The sequence below is a fragment of the Gobio gobio genome (assembly GCF_949357685.1).
Source record: "Gobio gobio genome assembly, chromosome: 14".
Lineage (NCBI taxonomy): Eukaryota > Metazoa > Chordata > Actinopteri > Cypriniformes > Gobionidae > Gobio > Gobio gobio.
Genome location: NC_137107.1, coordinates 443,703 through 458,095, shown reverse-complemented (window position 1 = coordinate 458,095; position 14,393 = coordinate 443,703). Strand labels below are relative to the sequence as shown.

The 14,393-nt window shown below is 49.4% G+C and overlaps 2 protein-coding genes across 2 annotated transcripts in view; one reads left to right on the top strand and one right to left on the bottom strand.

Annotated features, from left to right (window-relative positions):
* Positions 1–14,393, top strand: part of LOC307136871 (E3 ubiquitin-protein ligase rnf213-alpha-like) — a 418,045-nt gene that overhangs the window by 3,091 nt on the left and 400,561 nt on the right. The window lies entirely within an intron of this gene.
* LOC307137233 (uncharacterized protein) lies at positions 3,304–7,009 on the bottom strand. The gene is made up of 2 exons (XM_079834752.1): positions 6,707–7,009; positions 3,304–6,136 (listed from the first exon to the last, which is right to left on the bottom strand). The coding sequence occupies exons 1-2, from the start codon at positions 6,863–6,865 to the stop codon at positions 5,270–5,272; spliced, it is 1,026 nt and encodes a 341-aa protein (XP_079690878.1). The 5' UTR covers positions 6,866–7,009; the 3' UTR covers positions 3,304–5,269.

Sequence of the window (14,393 nt, the reverse complement as noted above, 5' to 3'; positions counted from 1 at the left end):
CTCAGGAACAGACACTGGCTCCGGCTCAGGAACAGACACTGGCTCCGGCTCAGGAACAGACACTGGCTCCGGCTCAGGAACAGACACTGGCTCCGGCTCAGGAACAGACACTGGCTCCGGCTCAGGAACAGACACTGGCTCCGGCTCAGGAACAGACACTGGCTCCGGCTCAGGAACAGACACTGGCTCCGGCTCAGGAACAGACACTGGCTCCGGCTCAGGAACAGACACTGGCTCCGGCTCAGGAACAGACACTGGCTCCGGCTCAGGAACAGACACTGGCTCCGGCTCAGGAACAGACACTGGCTCCGGCTCAGGAACAGACACTGGCTCCGGCTCAGGAACAGACAACACTGAAGGTTTGAAGGGCGTCTCCAGGATCCGAGCTAAACGCTCTAAATAGCCGATCAGTGCTCCCCTGGCCATGAGAATGGGCATCTCCCGATCGGTCTCCGACTGGGCAGACGTGGCTTGAACCATCTCTGGCTGGGCAGATGTGACCTGAACAGTCTCTGGCTGGGCAGACGGAACGTGAACAGTCTCTGACTGGGCAGACGGGACATGAACTGTCTCTGGCTGGGCAGACGTGACGTGAGCAGTCTCTGACTGGGCAGACTGGACGTGAACAGTCTCTGAATTGGCAGACGTGTTCTTCTTCCCTCTCCTCCGTCCGCAAGGGCGAGATGGAGGTTCCGGTCCGTCCCTCACGAGCCCAGGGTCGAATGGGGGCCATGGTGGAAAGTGGTGTTGGACTTCCTCTCGACCACCAACTCCTCTGCGACCACCCCGGGTCCCACGAAAAATTACTAGGCGGGTTCCCTCAAACATATCTCTCCTCTCCCGCTCGGTGGCTGGGGAGGAGAAGTTGGAACACTTTCCGCTGGATCTAGGTGTGACGGAGTCCTTCTGTCACGATCCCACACAAGGAAAAGGAAGAAGATCCAGTATGCAGTAAGTGTATAATTTAATAAGGGTAATCCAAAAACAGTGGTCAGTCCAGGCATAGGTCAAAATCCAAATAGAGCAATAGAGCAATCCAACATTAACAGGAACAAGACAAAGGCAAAAACAGAACTAGGAAGTGGGGTGATACAAACAAGGACTCCGTGACACATACTAAAACAGACAGGGTATATATACACACACAGATCTAACAAGGTGATGGGAAACAGCTGAGTGCAATGAACTGATGAGTGACAGACAGAATGCTGGGAAATGAAGTCAAAATGTGAAAGACACCGTGAGAACGAGGACCTCTAGTGACAACCCAGGGAAACACAACCAGACACTGTGACAATAACTGTAGCACAGCTTTTAACACATGGTTTTCAGTGGCTTGTTGCTTTTATAAAATTGCATCAACAACAGTTCAGATCCATCTGCAGTAATTTATTAACACAGGTAAGCCAACAGAGATAGGCGGTCATAAAGATCAAACAGAACACATGAAGGGCAATCCAGGAAATGAAAGTCAAACAGGCATAGGTCAGAATGCAGTCCTAATACGCAGGAGAGAGGGATTTGGTGAAACCAGGAGGAGGCGTTGTTGAGCGTTCCGTGACAATTATAAAATACATCAATATTTATTAAAAACTTAAATGTATTCATAATAATAATTGCAATCAATTCTTCTACCAAGTGACATCAGGGTGTCAATTGCACATGGCATTAATTAGTTAAATTAAATTCACTCAGTATCAGGCCAGTGAATGTCACAGGTGTGCTATTTTATAGAACCTTTTAATGAGACTCATCCAGTCAGAATTTAGAATCAGATCTATGTGTTTTCAGGCTTGTTTGACCTTGTTTGTCCTATGCTTGCTAGGATTAAGAACAGTTTCTACAAAAAACTGTGGGATAACAGGACTTGTAAGGGCTAATGTACAGTCATAAGACTTTTCACCAATAAATGTAATGTAAAACGTAATTTGCGGGTGGGACAGGTGGGACATGTCCTTACCACTTTTTGCCAAGGTCGATATTGTCCCTAACACCTTTTGAAACATCTCACGGCACCGAAGTACCTAATACAAATAAAACATCTCTAATTGTCTAGCAGTGCCTTAATTTCGTTCATTTGTTAAATCAAAGGCGATCTGGTGCTGGAATGTGCTGTTTTTTAAATCTTGCTGTGCTTTAGTTGCCGCAGTTATCAGTGGCGGAGGGCAACAGTGTTCTCTTGGCGCTTGTGCACTTCACACAGACGAACGCTTCAATGTTATTCATTGACATGAAGAATCTCGGGACTAACAATATAATGTATTATTAGTGGATGTAACATTAAACATGACTTCCATGTCGATAAATTAAACTCAATGTACTATTGAAATTGATTTCTGGACATTGTAATGTTATTTTTTTCTGCAATTGTTATTGTTACACTCCCCACCCCCCACTCCTGTCCCAACCACTTTTTAAAACAAAGCCACTGAAAATACTATTTTGAGTTCAAACCATTTCAAAATCTTAACTGTGTATTATTTTATAATCCATTACAGTGTACATTAAGGCTGTCATGATTCCTCGATTAAATTTGATTACTCGATGAAAAAAAATCCCTTTTTGTCCTGTCTGGGTCAAAATCACTATAAAAGTGCCTTTGGTCATCATGAACATAATGCAAAATAATGAAATTCTGAGGTTTTATGACAAATGATCAAACATTTACACACGTACAATGATAAGTCTCCTTAACACTAGAACTACCAAGGCGGTCATGTTGACCGTTTTTAAATTTTGCAATGTAATAACTTTGTTGAAATTAAACCCATATATCTATAGTACCCTGACTTTTCCTAAATGTGTGTATAATTTGTTCTTATATTGTTATTTTATTAAAATTACAAAAGACAAAAGAGTTCTGAGTATGTCTACCTACGCTTACGAAAAATACGTTTATTCAAGTGTTCTTTTAGTATTCTTCTTTTAAACTAAGCTTGGATGCCAAATGTCAGGGCTTTTTGATGGGCTGTTGGTAGGAGACAGGGGTTATGCATGCCAGAGGTTTTTGCTAACCCCCTATCCTGACTCCCAGACAGGGCCAAAAAACTGCTTCAATGTGGCCCTAAGTAAAACCAGGGTCAAGATCGAGATGGCATCCTGAAGGCACATTTCAAATGCCTTAGACGCTTAAGAGTGTCACCAAAGCGGGCATCACAGTTAGTGGCTGCATGTGCCATTCTGCACAATATAGCCACTATCAGAAAGGAGTGAGTACCACCACAAAACCAACTTCTCCTGTTGTGGAAATAATTCGATTCGAAAAATGAGGAGGGAGGAAACAAATGCAAATCTTTGAAAAGTCAAAGTATCAAAATGTTTTTATTTATTGCAAGAAATTGGCAGTTCACATACAGAGAATGTCTGTATCCAGTCTTGTTTACCTTAAAAGGAAACATCTTTGTTCAAGGCCCCTTGTCTAACATAAATTCTAACTAGACAGCACAATACCCATTTCCACACATTCTGCCTATCGCTAATTTGATCGAAGCTGCGCACATACTTTTCACACTTGAAGTACAATAGGTCACTTTGACCTTTTGTAGTTTCCTTGCTACTGAGTTTTCTATCACCCAGAACATTTTGTTCCTGCAAGCTTGTCCTAACTTATGCACTTCTAAAAGCTTGGTTACATATCTTTAATAATGACAAATACATGTTCAATGTTAAATGTTCAATGTTAACAAGTGATACACATCTAGGAGTAAAAGATTCACATCTATAAGTAAAAACACATCTAAGAGTCAAAAACCTATCTAAATGTAAAATTTCCTTCACAATCCACCCCATGTTCATTTTTAAAGAACATACACACAAAATTTGACATTTACTTCTCCATAATCATAGTAATTTACAACAAGTAAATTTTTCCCATGGCTACTTCATTTCTTAGTCAAACGCATGTTCGTTCTCATGTACGTTCTCATCCTCGTGTTCCTCAATCTCAGGCACTGTGGCATCCGCCTCTGGTGCCCTACGCATCATTGTGACGTATTCCCCTGCAGTTATTCTAACCATCGTGGTAGACACTGCTCTAGCAGTGATTGCAGAGATACAATTTATTAAACATGGGATCATCAAAACCAAAATCAAAATCAAACATGCTATTGGCATAACTGTACTTATCACCCATTTAGTCCACCCCTGGAGACCAGAAAACCAAACATCCAGGGAAGATGACAGTTCTGGTGGAGAGGCCACGGCCATTTTCATGTGCTCTATTATGTCGGTTACATTTTGATAGACGTCAGGCAGACTGAAACAACAGGAAGTCCCTAACATTTTGCACACACCCCCTCGTTCTGACGTAATTATGTCAAGTACGAGTCGGTGTTGTATAAAGGCTTCGCGTATTCCTTTAAGTTCAACGTTCAGGTTTCCTAACGCCTCTTCAGTTTCGTTTGCTAAGCGTAATACCTGCCAAGCTAAGCCATTTATTTTTAACAAGCTAGCAGCCGTACCCACCCCGACAAGGAAAGACCATCCGGTCATAGATATTCTACTCGTCCAAGGATTCCAAAGTTTGGTACCTTGAAACATTATCGGTATCTTCTCATCAGCTAAGCTTCTTTTTGATCTCGTAGAAGTTTGCGTATTGTCGTCATTTTCTTTATTTTGATAAACGTCCGTTCCTGCATCTAAAAGTCCTGGATAACAGCACCCCATCCAGTTTTTGGGAAGGGAGTGGAAAGCAGTTTGACCGCAGACCCATACTGTTCCAGCCGTTGTTTCTCTGAGATCATCGTTGTTACCTGGGCACGCAATAAATATACCATCTGATGTTATACATTTGTTATTCACATGGATCCTTATAAAAATATGTGGCTTTACCCCATTTGCTCAAACGGGTTGGATTATACCCAGGTCCTGCTGCTGAAATAGGATCACATATTATAATCAATTTACTTCCTTTCCCCTTTGTCATTTGCACCTGTATGCTACCATCTTGTGCTAGGCCTTTGGCCAGACTAGTTAAGAGGATAAGATTCGGTAACATATTGCCACACTTTACAACCTCGCCAGGCAAGAAAATGTTGTTGTGAAAAAGATATGAGCCCCGTCTCCCTATGTATTGTTGGTCTCAGGGCAGGTCTGGTGGCTATTATTAGACAAGTCACTCCAATGCCCACACCGTCAAAATTCCACAAAGTTCTTGGCACAGTTCTGACTATGCCTAGAATAGCTGAATCGTCCTTTATTAGTGATTCGTCCTCTCTCCAAAGATGACAGTTTCCGAATTGGAAACTTACAGGATGACACGCCGCACTTTTTAGTCTGTACCCTGTTTGGTGCTCGTTGGCTGTGTATGGGATTCTTCTTCCGTTGCAGCTACCGCATGAGCTGATGCCTGGGATTCTTCTCCCGTTGCAGCTACCGCATGAGCTGATGCCTGGGATTCTTCTCCCGTTGCAGCTACCGCATGAGCTGATGCCTGGGATTCTTCTCCCGTTGCAGCTACCGCATGAGCTGATGCCTGGGATTCTTCTTCCGTTGCAGCTACAGCATGAGCTGATGCCTGGGATTCTTCTTCCGTTGCAGCTACAGCATGAGCTGATGCCTGGGATTCTTCTTCCGTTGCAGCTACCGCATGAGCTGATGCCTGGGATTCTTCTTCTGTTGCAGCTACCGCATGAGCTGATGCCTGGGATTCTTCTTCCGTTGCAGCTACCGCATGAGCTGATGCCTGGGATTCTTCTTCCGTTGCAGCTACCGCATGAGCTGATGCCTGGGATTCTTCTTCCGTTGCAGCTACAGCATGAGCTGATGCCTGGGATTCTTCTTGCGTTGCAGCTACCGCATGAGCTGATGCCTGGGATTCTTCTTCCGTTGCAGCTACCGCATGAGCTGATGCCTGGGATTCTTCTCCCGTTGCAGCTACCGCATGAGCTGATGCCTGGGATTCCTTCTCCGTTGCAGCTCCAGCAGGAGCTGGCACCTTCCGACAGTGCGTCCCATGAATCCACGGAGCCCTCTCCTCGACTTTCACCGCAGTGTGAGTTGTCAGCAAAACTTGAAATGGCCCCTGCCACCTCTTTGCTCTCCAGTGTTTCCGCCTCAGATCCTTTATCAGCACGAAATCACCTGGCCTGATGCTGTGCAGGGCTGTCTCAGCTGGCTCTGGAGCTGCTGCCTGTACCTGTTTTGAGATATCACAGAACACCTTATCCAGTTCAACACAATATTGCAACATGTCATGTTCACAAAAAGTGGTGTCAGGCAGTGGTCTAGGTTTGTATGGTTCCCAGCCCATGTGAGGAGGACGAGCAAACATAATCTTGAATGGTGAGAGCTGTGCTCGCCCCCACTTCCTCATTCTCATATAAGTCAAAGCAATGGGCAGAGCCTTAGGCCATGAAAGCCCTGTCTCATTGCAAATTTTTACCAGTTTGTTTTTCAGAACCTGGTTCTGTCTCTCTACCACTCCTGCTGATTTCGGATGATAGGAACAAAAGTGTTTCCAGGGAGAACCCAGAAACGCTTCCACTGCTGTAATTGCACTGTTTACAAAATGTGAGCCGTTGTCACTTGACAAACTTTCAGGGATTCCCCATCGTGGGACAATCTCCTGTAGGAGTAATTTTGCCACCCCCTGTGCATCTGCTTTTGATGTTGGCAAGACTTCAATCCATCCTGAAAAAAGATCTACAGCAACTATGCAGTATTTATTTTTATCTGATTGTGTCAATTCAATATAATCAAGCATTACATGGGAGAATGGTCTTGGTGGCCTGGGATGCCCCGCCTGTCTCATTGCCTGACCCCTGGCCACATTGTTCGTTCCGCAAATCAGACATCTGCTGCAAAAATCTGCTGCCACTGTGGAAAAACCTTTGGTAAACCAGTTATTTTTCATAATGGAAAACATTCCCGTCTTGGAAGCGTGGTCCAATCCGTGTGTCAGTTTCGCATATGCCTGAAAGAAATGAGAAGGTAAACATGTTTTTTCATTGGGGCCCCACTACTGATTATTTTTATACACACAGCCTGCATCTCTCCATTTCCTCTTGTCGTCAGCGGATGCATGTGACTGCATCGCTTCTATGTCCCCCATTTCCTCGTCTAGCCGTGTTGCTGTGGTTATCTGAACAGGAAGCAGAGCCGCAGCCTTTGCAGCTAAATCTGCTTGTCTGTTTCCTTTAGAAACATCATCACTGCCTGAGGTATGGGCCAGACATTTGCACACTGCCACTTCTTTTGGCAACATCAACGCATCCAACAATTGACCCACTAGCAGGTGATTCAATATTGGCTTGCCATCTGCTTTCAAAAACTTTCGATGTCTCCACAATGAGCCAAAGTCATGTACAACGCCAAAAGCATACCTTGAGTCAGTGTAAATTGTAACACGTTGGCCACTGGCCAATTTGCATGCTGCAGTTAGAGCAACCAATTCAGCAGCTTGTGCAGAAAAATGTGATGGCAGTGGTTGTTGTTCCAGAACCTTAGTTAATGAAACAACTGCATAACCAGCTCTGTTTTTGCCAAAAGCATCTTTGCTGGAAGATCCATCCACATAAAGAATCATGTCACTGTTGGGTAAAGCCTCGTCTGTCAAGTCTGGTCTTGGACTACATATCTGTTCCAAAGCTGAAACACAACAGTGTGGCTCTCCGTCTCGTTCCGTGGGGAGCAAGTTTGCAGGATTTAAAACATTACATCGTTTTACAGTAATGTTAGGCATTTCTAGCAGCACAAAATTATATCTTCGTTTGTCATCAATGGGTAGCAGGTCTTTTTCCTTCATTGCACCTAAACTATGGAACTCTCTACCACTGGCAGTAAGGACTGTAACCTCACTCTCTATATTTAAATCACAACTCAAAACCTACCCAATACTTTCAGTCGTAATGTACTCCTTATCCTATGCTACTAGCTGTTTCTTCTCAAATGTTTTTATGTTCTGTGTTCCACTTGATTTTGATTTTGATTACTTAATAATTATGTCCTGTATCTCTGCTTCCTGTTCATAATTGTATTATGATTTGCGACTGCATCTCATATCTATTCCTGGACTAGGCAAATGTCTACTGTCACCTAATGATTATTAACTATATGGAATGACTGTTATGACTATGTGAATTGACTGTATATTCTGTTACTGCTTGTAAAGCGTCCTTGAGCCTGGGAAAGGAGCTATATAAATTAAACGTATTATTATTATTATTATTATTATTATTATTATTATTATTATTATTATTATTATTATGACAGTTTTATGTAATGTTAACCCATAAAGCTAAGTAGTGTTTTAAGTTTGATCATTAATCTGCTATGTCATGTTTATGACAGGTTATGTTGTCTTGGAAATGTCAAGTTGTCATGACAAAGACATCTCAAATAATGTCATCTTTGCATTAAAAATGACATAATTGAGCGAATGACAGTCGTCATAAACATGTATAAAAACTCCTTCATGTTCATGACATACATCATGTCATGATTATGATGGTGTCACGTCAGTCTTATGCACACACCTTCAAGTAAAGTGTTACCGAATGTATTTGTTTAACTTGTGCATTAACGCAATCAGAAATCTTCTCCAACAGTCTTCTCTTGCTTTGGCAGCAGAGACAGTTCTCTTACGAGAGGTTCTCTCGTATTGCATAAGTTCCTTACGCTACGGGAAAGTATTCTTTCTTCGAGATTTCTGAAAAACCCAAAATTATCCTTAATTTTGTAACATTGTCAACGCAGTGCGGCAGCCTGGCAGACCATAGCAGGCTATTCCAGCGTGCCATTGGCTGCTCTGCTGGCAACTGCAGCAGCCTATCGGTGAGCCCGCGTGACGTGGCGACCAATGAGGGCGCTTCGCGCCCACCTGGCTTCATTTGCCTACAGGTGGGGCGTGGCCACGTGTATATAAGCAGGGCTCACGGGCTGCATATTCGATTTTCTTTTCTTCAGCGAAGCCCTTCGCATCGCTGGATCTGGAACCCGCCGCCGTTGAACGTGCAGACGAGCAAGCAGAGGACAGTGCCTGAAGAAGCCGGCAGCATCGTGCCACCTTCAGCCATCCGTGCCTGCTCTGCTATCCGGCAGCATTATATCCTTTTATTGCTCAGTGTTGTCGCCGCTGCGTCACACTTTCACAAAAAGAGCCGAGCGTTTTTCTAAAAATGTCTCGTTCCACCTGCGGCTCGTGTCACGCGCAGCTCAGTTCCGGGGACCGCCATGTGATCTGCGCTCTCTGCCTGGGCCGTGATCACGCCGCCGCCGCACTTCTCGCCGGCGGATGCCCGGAGTGCGAAGAACTAACGATGTCGACCCTGCGGGCTCGACTCGATCAGTTCGAAGATGACATCCCTCCAGTCTCTGCTAAGCCGCGCAGGAAAAAGCGCCGCTCGCAGCGGACTCCGGAGTTGGCCGAGAGAAGCTCGCCGGAACCCTTCCCGCCCGCTTCACTCTCGCCTTCCCCGCCCCCACCCCAGGCCGCCATTTCTGTTGCCGCCTCTGGGGATGAGGCGGATGCGGCCGCGGAACGCGCCGACCGCTGCTCCATCATGGCTTCCGACAGCGAGGAATGGTCTTCCGCGACCTCTTCAGTCCGAGCCTCCGGACGCTCTCGAGCGGGTGAGGACGCCGAACTGTTGCGCCTTCTCACCCGGGCTGTCGAGCAGCTAGGCCTCGAATGGGCCCCGCCTAAGGTGGCAGCGCCGAATCGGCTCGACGGATGCTTCCTGAACAGTCGCCGCCGTGCGCCCACCGCCAGGACTGCACCCTTTCTGCCAGAGCTTCACGAGGAGCTCGCGAAGTCCTGGAACGCGCCATTCTCCGCGAGGGTCTTGTCTCAGGCTTCTTCGACGCTCTCACAAGTTGACGGCGCGGCTGAGAAAGGCTACAATGCTATCCCTCCGGTGGAAGAGGCGGTCGCAGCGCACCTTTGCCCGCCTTCTGGTTGGCGCTCAAAGGCTGCCCTCCCGTCTAAGGCCTGCAGAGTGACGTCATCGCTGATCGGCCGCGCTTTCGCTGCCTCCGGTCAAGCTGCGTCTGCTCTGCACTCTATGGCCGTGCTGCAAATCCTCCAAGCCAATCTCCTCCGTGATCTGGACGAGAGGAGCTGTGACGCTGAGCTGATCACGGATTTGCGAAGCGCGACGGATCTCTCCCTCCGCGCTACCAAGACCGCAGCACAGGCCCTCGGACGCTCCATGGCCTCCCTCACGGTAGCTGAGCGCCACCTCTGGCTCACGCTCGCGGACATGCGAGAAACAGAGCGCGCGGCCTTCTTAAACGCCCCGCTCTCTCCATCTGGGCTCTTCGGACCAGCGGTCAAGGGGATCGTCGACCGTTTCTCCGAAGTACAGAAGACGACGCAGGCCATGAACCTCTTCCTGCCTCGACGCCCAGGCGCCAGCGGTAGCTCCGTTGCTCGCCGTCCTCGCGACCAGCCAGCACCGAGCTCCACGCAGCGCCCAGCGCGGCCCCCTTCGTCTCAGCGAAGACCGAGCGGCCGCCCCAGATCGCGCTCTTCCAGCCACGGTAAGCCGCCTCCCCCTCGGGGCCCCCGGCCTAGGATCGTGCTGAAGTCCGAGCCTCCAAAGCCCTCCTAGCCAGAGGCAAGAAACGACGGTTAAGTCCCGCTGCGGCCGGACCACCGTCAAAACTCTTTTTCCTGTCAGCCCCCACCACTGTGGCTGCTGCAGAGGAATTTCACGCAGCCAACGAGCCGGCAAAAACGCCCTCTCGCCTGTCAACCACCGCCGTTTTTACGGCGAACCAGAGAAATCACAAAAGTTGCATTATTTCTGGTTGCACGGCTCACGCCGTATGTGTTTCAAATGCAGTAAATGTGCCCACTTTTCTGTGTTCACCCCTGCACATAAGCACAATAAACCCCGTGTCCCCCACTCACATAAAGCGGCCTCCGGCCGCTCGAGTGCTAGAGTTAGGTCACGTGTCCGCTTGTCTGCGTCCACGCCTAGCCACCACACGCGCTGTCACACAGCCACTCTTAACCGGTCATGTTCCACGCGTAAGAGTTGTGCCCGCTCAAACGCGCTCACACATTTTCGCGAACATTATGCCCCAGGCGCTACGCGCCGCGCCACACACCATTTGTTTTCCGCCCAAGGTGGCCGAAGCGATGAGTGTAGGGCCACACACAAGACATTCCCCGCTCAAAGCGGTAGAGACACAGTGTGTAAGGCGGCCAGCCACCGAAAGCGAGCGGCTGGCCCACAGCACAGAGAGCGCGCGCACCGCGCCCGCCCCTCTTATACGGGCCGTCAAACCCGCGAAACGCGGCGTTTCGAGCCCAGAGGCCGTTCTGTCCCGTTTGGCACACGCGAAAGCGTGGGAAGCCATTCCAGGTGTATCAGAATGGGTGCTGAGAACAGTGAAGCACGGCTACACTCTGCAGTTCGCTCGCCGCCCTCCGCGCTTCTGTGCGCGTATAGAGACGAGAGTGAGCGAAGAAGTAGCACATCTACTTCGAGCGGAGATAGCCACGCTGCTGTGCAAAGGGGCTATAGAACCGGTTCCCCATTCTATGAGCGAGTCAGGCTTTTACAGCCGATATTTTCTCGTGCCAAAAAGGGACGGGTCGCTCAGACCGATTCTGGATCTGAGGCGTCTGAACAAAGCTCTTTTGAGGAGATCGTTCAAGATGCTTACGACCAAGCAGATCCTCGCGCAGATTCGCCCGAGAGACTGGCTAATTTCCCTAGATTTGAAAGACGCATATTTTCAAATCAAGATAACGCCGCGTCACAGGCCATTCTTACGATTCGCCTTCGACGGCCAGGCTTATCAATACACCGTCCTTCCGTTCGGCCTGTCACTAGCACCCCGTACATTTACGAAGTGCATGGACGCGGCCCTCGCTCCCCTGAGAAACCGGGGGATGCGAATATTGAACTACTTGGACGACTGGCTCATCCTGGCGCAGTCAGAGGCCGAGCTCCTCGCCCACAGGGCAATGCTGCTCAGCCATTTGGACAGCCTGGGGCTCACGGTCAACTGGACCAAGAGCTCATTAGTGCCCACGCAATCAACCTCATTTCTGGGTTTGAATCTGGACACTGTGGCTATGTCTGCCCGCCTGTCACCACAACGCACGCGCCAAGTTCGGCGCATGGCTGCGTACTTCCGGCCGGGCAAAATCGCACCTCTCAAGCTTTTTCAGAGGATGATGGGACGTATGGCCTCAGCTGCAGCTGTGCTCCAGCTGGGCTTAATGCGCATGCGCCCGCTGCAACGCTGGTTAAACGCCCGAGTGCCTCACAGAGCCTGGGCTGCCGGAGGTTTCAGGATCAGAGTGACTCAGGGCTGTGTTGCAGCCCTAGAGCCCTGGTTAGTAGCCGACTGGTACCAGCGGGGAGTGACAATGGGAGCCATCTCACACCGCAAAGTCATCTCGACGGACGCCTCCACCTCGGGTTGGGGCGCCGTTTTCGAGGGCAGACCGGCCTCGGGCCTCTGGTCGAGCGGAGAAAAACTCCTACACATAAACTGTTTGGAGATGATAGCGGTAGAGAACGCGCTCAAGCAGTTTCTCCCGTTTATACGGGGACACCATGTGTTGGTCCGGTCGGACAATACCACGGTGGTGTCCTACGTGAACCGGCAGGGCGGTGTCAGGTCCAGGTGTCTGGGCAATCTGACGGAACGCCTGCTCGTGTGGGCACACAGCTCGCTGCGCTCGCTGAGAGCGGCGCACGTTCCGGGCCACCTCAACGTGGGCCCGGATAAGCTGTCCAGGGGCCTCATTCTCCCAGGAGAATGGTCCCTGCACCCCCAGACAGTCCAGCTGGTATGGCGCCTATTCGGCAGAGCGGAGCTCGACCTCTTTGCAACAAAAGAGAACGCCCGCTGCTCGACGTTCTTGTCCAAAAGCGAGGATGCGCTGTCCCAACTTTGGCCCAGCCTCCCGCTGTATGCTTTCCCGCCGATTTCCCTATTGACCCAGGTTATAGCGAAAATCAGGGAAACGCGCCGCCCGGTGCTCCTTATAGCGCCGCGCTGGGAGAACCAGATTTGGTACCCAGAGCTGGTGAAGCTGTCGCACTCACCCCCCTGGCCAGTTCCGCTGAGAGCAGACCTCCTCTCTCAAGCAGGAGGGTCAGTTTGGCATCCCCATCCAGAGCGATGGTCTCTGCATGTATGGGTGACCAACGGATACCCGTTGACCTGCCCGAAGGGGTTATGAACACGATCTCACACTCTAGAGCCCCCTCGACGAGGCGGTTATATAGTTCTAAGTGGTCGGTGTTCACTGAGTGGTGTGCTTCCAAGGGATTGGAACCGCAGCAATGTGGGGTCCAGCGGGTGCTCTCCTTCCTCCAGGAGCTCTTGGAACTGGGCAGGTCCCCTTCCACGCTCAAAGTGTATGTAGCGGCTATAGCAGCGTTCGCCCAGACGACGCTAGGCAGCACGCTAGGAAGGAACGAGCTCATCATCCGTTTCCTCAGAGGAGCTAGACGGATGAATCCCCCGCGGCTCCCATCGGTTCCTATTTGGGATCTGGCCTTGGTCCTAGAGGCCATGAAGGCTCATCCCTTTGAACCGCTCGAGACTGTGGAACCAAGGTTCCTTTCGCTAAAAACCGCGTTCCTGATAGCTCTGGCTTCAGTGAAACGCGTGGGGGATCTACACACGCTCTCAGTGAGCCCGACGTGTATGGAGTTCGGTCCTAATGACTCTAAGGTCATTCTCAGACCGAGGCATGGTTATGTCCCCAAAGCGATCGGCACTCCTTTCAGGGCGCAGATTATCTCCCTCTCGGCTCTGCCAGCATCCGACGAGGGGGACGGTGGCAATATCCTCTGCCCTGTCAGGGCATTGAGGGTTTATGTCACACGCTCCGCCGCCTTCAGGCGTTCTGAGCAGCTATTTGTTTCGTTTGGAGGGCGCGCTAAAGGTCTCGCCTCCTCGAAACAGACCCTGTCCAGGTGGATAGTGGACGCGATTGCAACTGCATACGCTTCCAAACACCTGCAGTGCCTGCTAGGTGTCAGAGCACACTCCACCAGAGGCATGGCCTCTTCGTGGGCTTGGGCCAGAGGGATTTCCATCCACGATATTTGCGTGGCGGCAGGCTGGGCCTCCCCGTCTACGTTCGTGAGATTTTACAATCTGGAAGTTCCTGCCTTACAGGCGAAAGTGTTATCAGTTCAATAAGGCTGTTGGTTCTGCCCGGTGATTCTGCGCAGACATAGCTCACATACTGGTAGTAAGTTCGGTACAAGGCTTATGTAAATTTGAAGGAGACCGGCGGTACCGTTCCCTCATTTACGAAAAGAGCTATTGTGAGTTTGAAGGTGACCGGCGGTGCCGTTACCTCACTCATATGACAAGATATTGTGAATTTGAAGGCGACCGGCCTTGCCGTTCCCTCATTCATGAGACAAGGTGTGGTGAATTTGAAGGCGACCGGCAGGTGCCGTTCCCTCATT

Excerpts from the sequence above, each read along its gene's own strand:
- LOC307137233 (XM_079834752.1), bottom strand. The coding sequence starts at position 6,865 with ATGTTTTCCATTATGAAAAATAACTGGTTTACCAAAGGTTTTTCCACA. Across the intron at positions 6,137-6,706 it reads CACCAAGACCATTCTCCCAT|GTACAGGCAGCAGCTCCAGA; the intron begins GTAATGCTTGAT and ends ATCTCAAAACAG.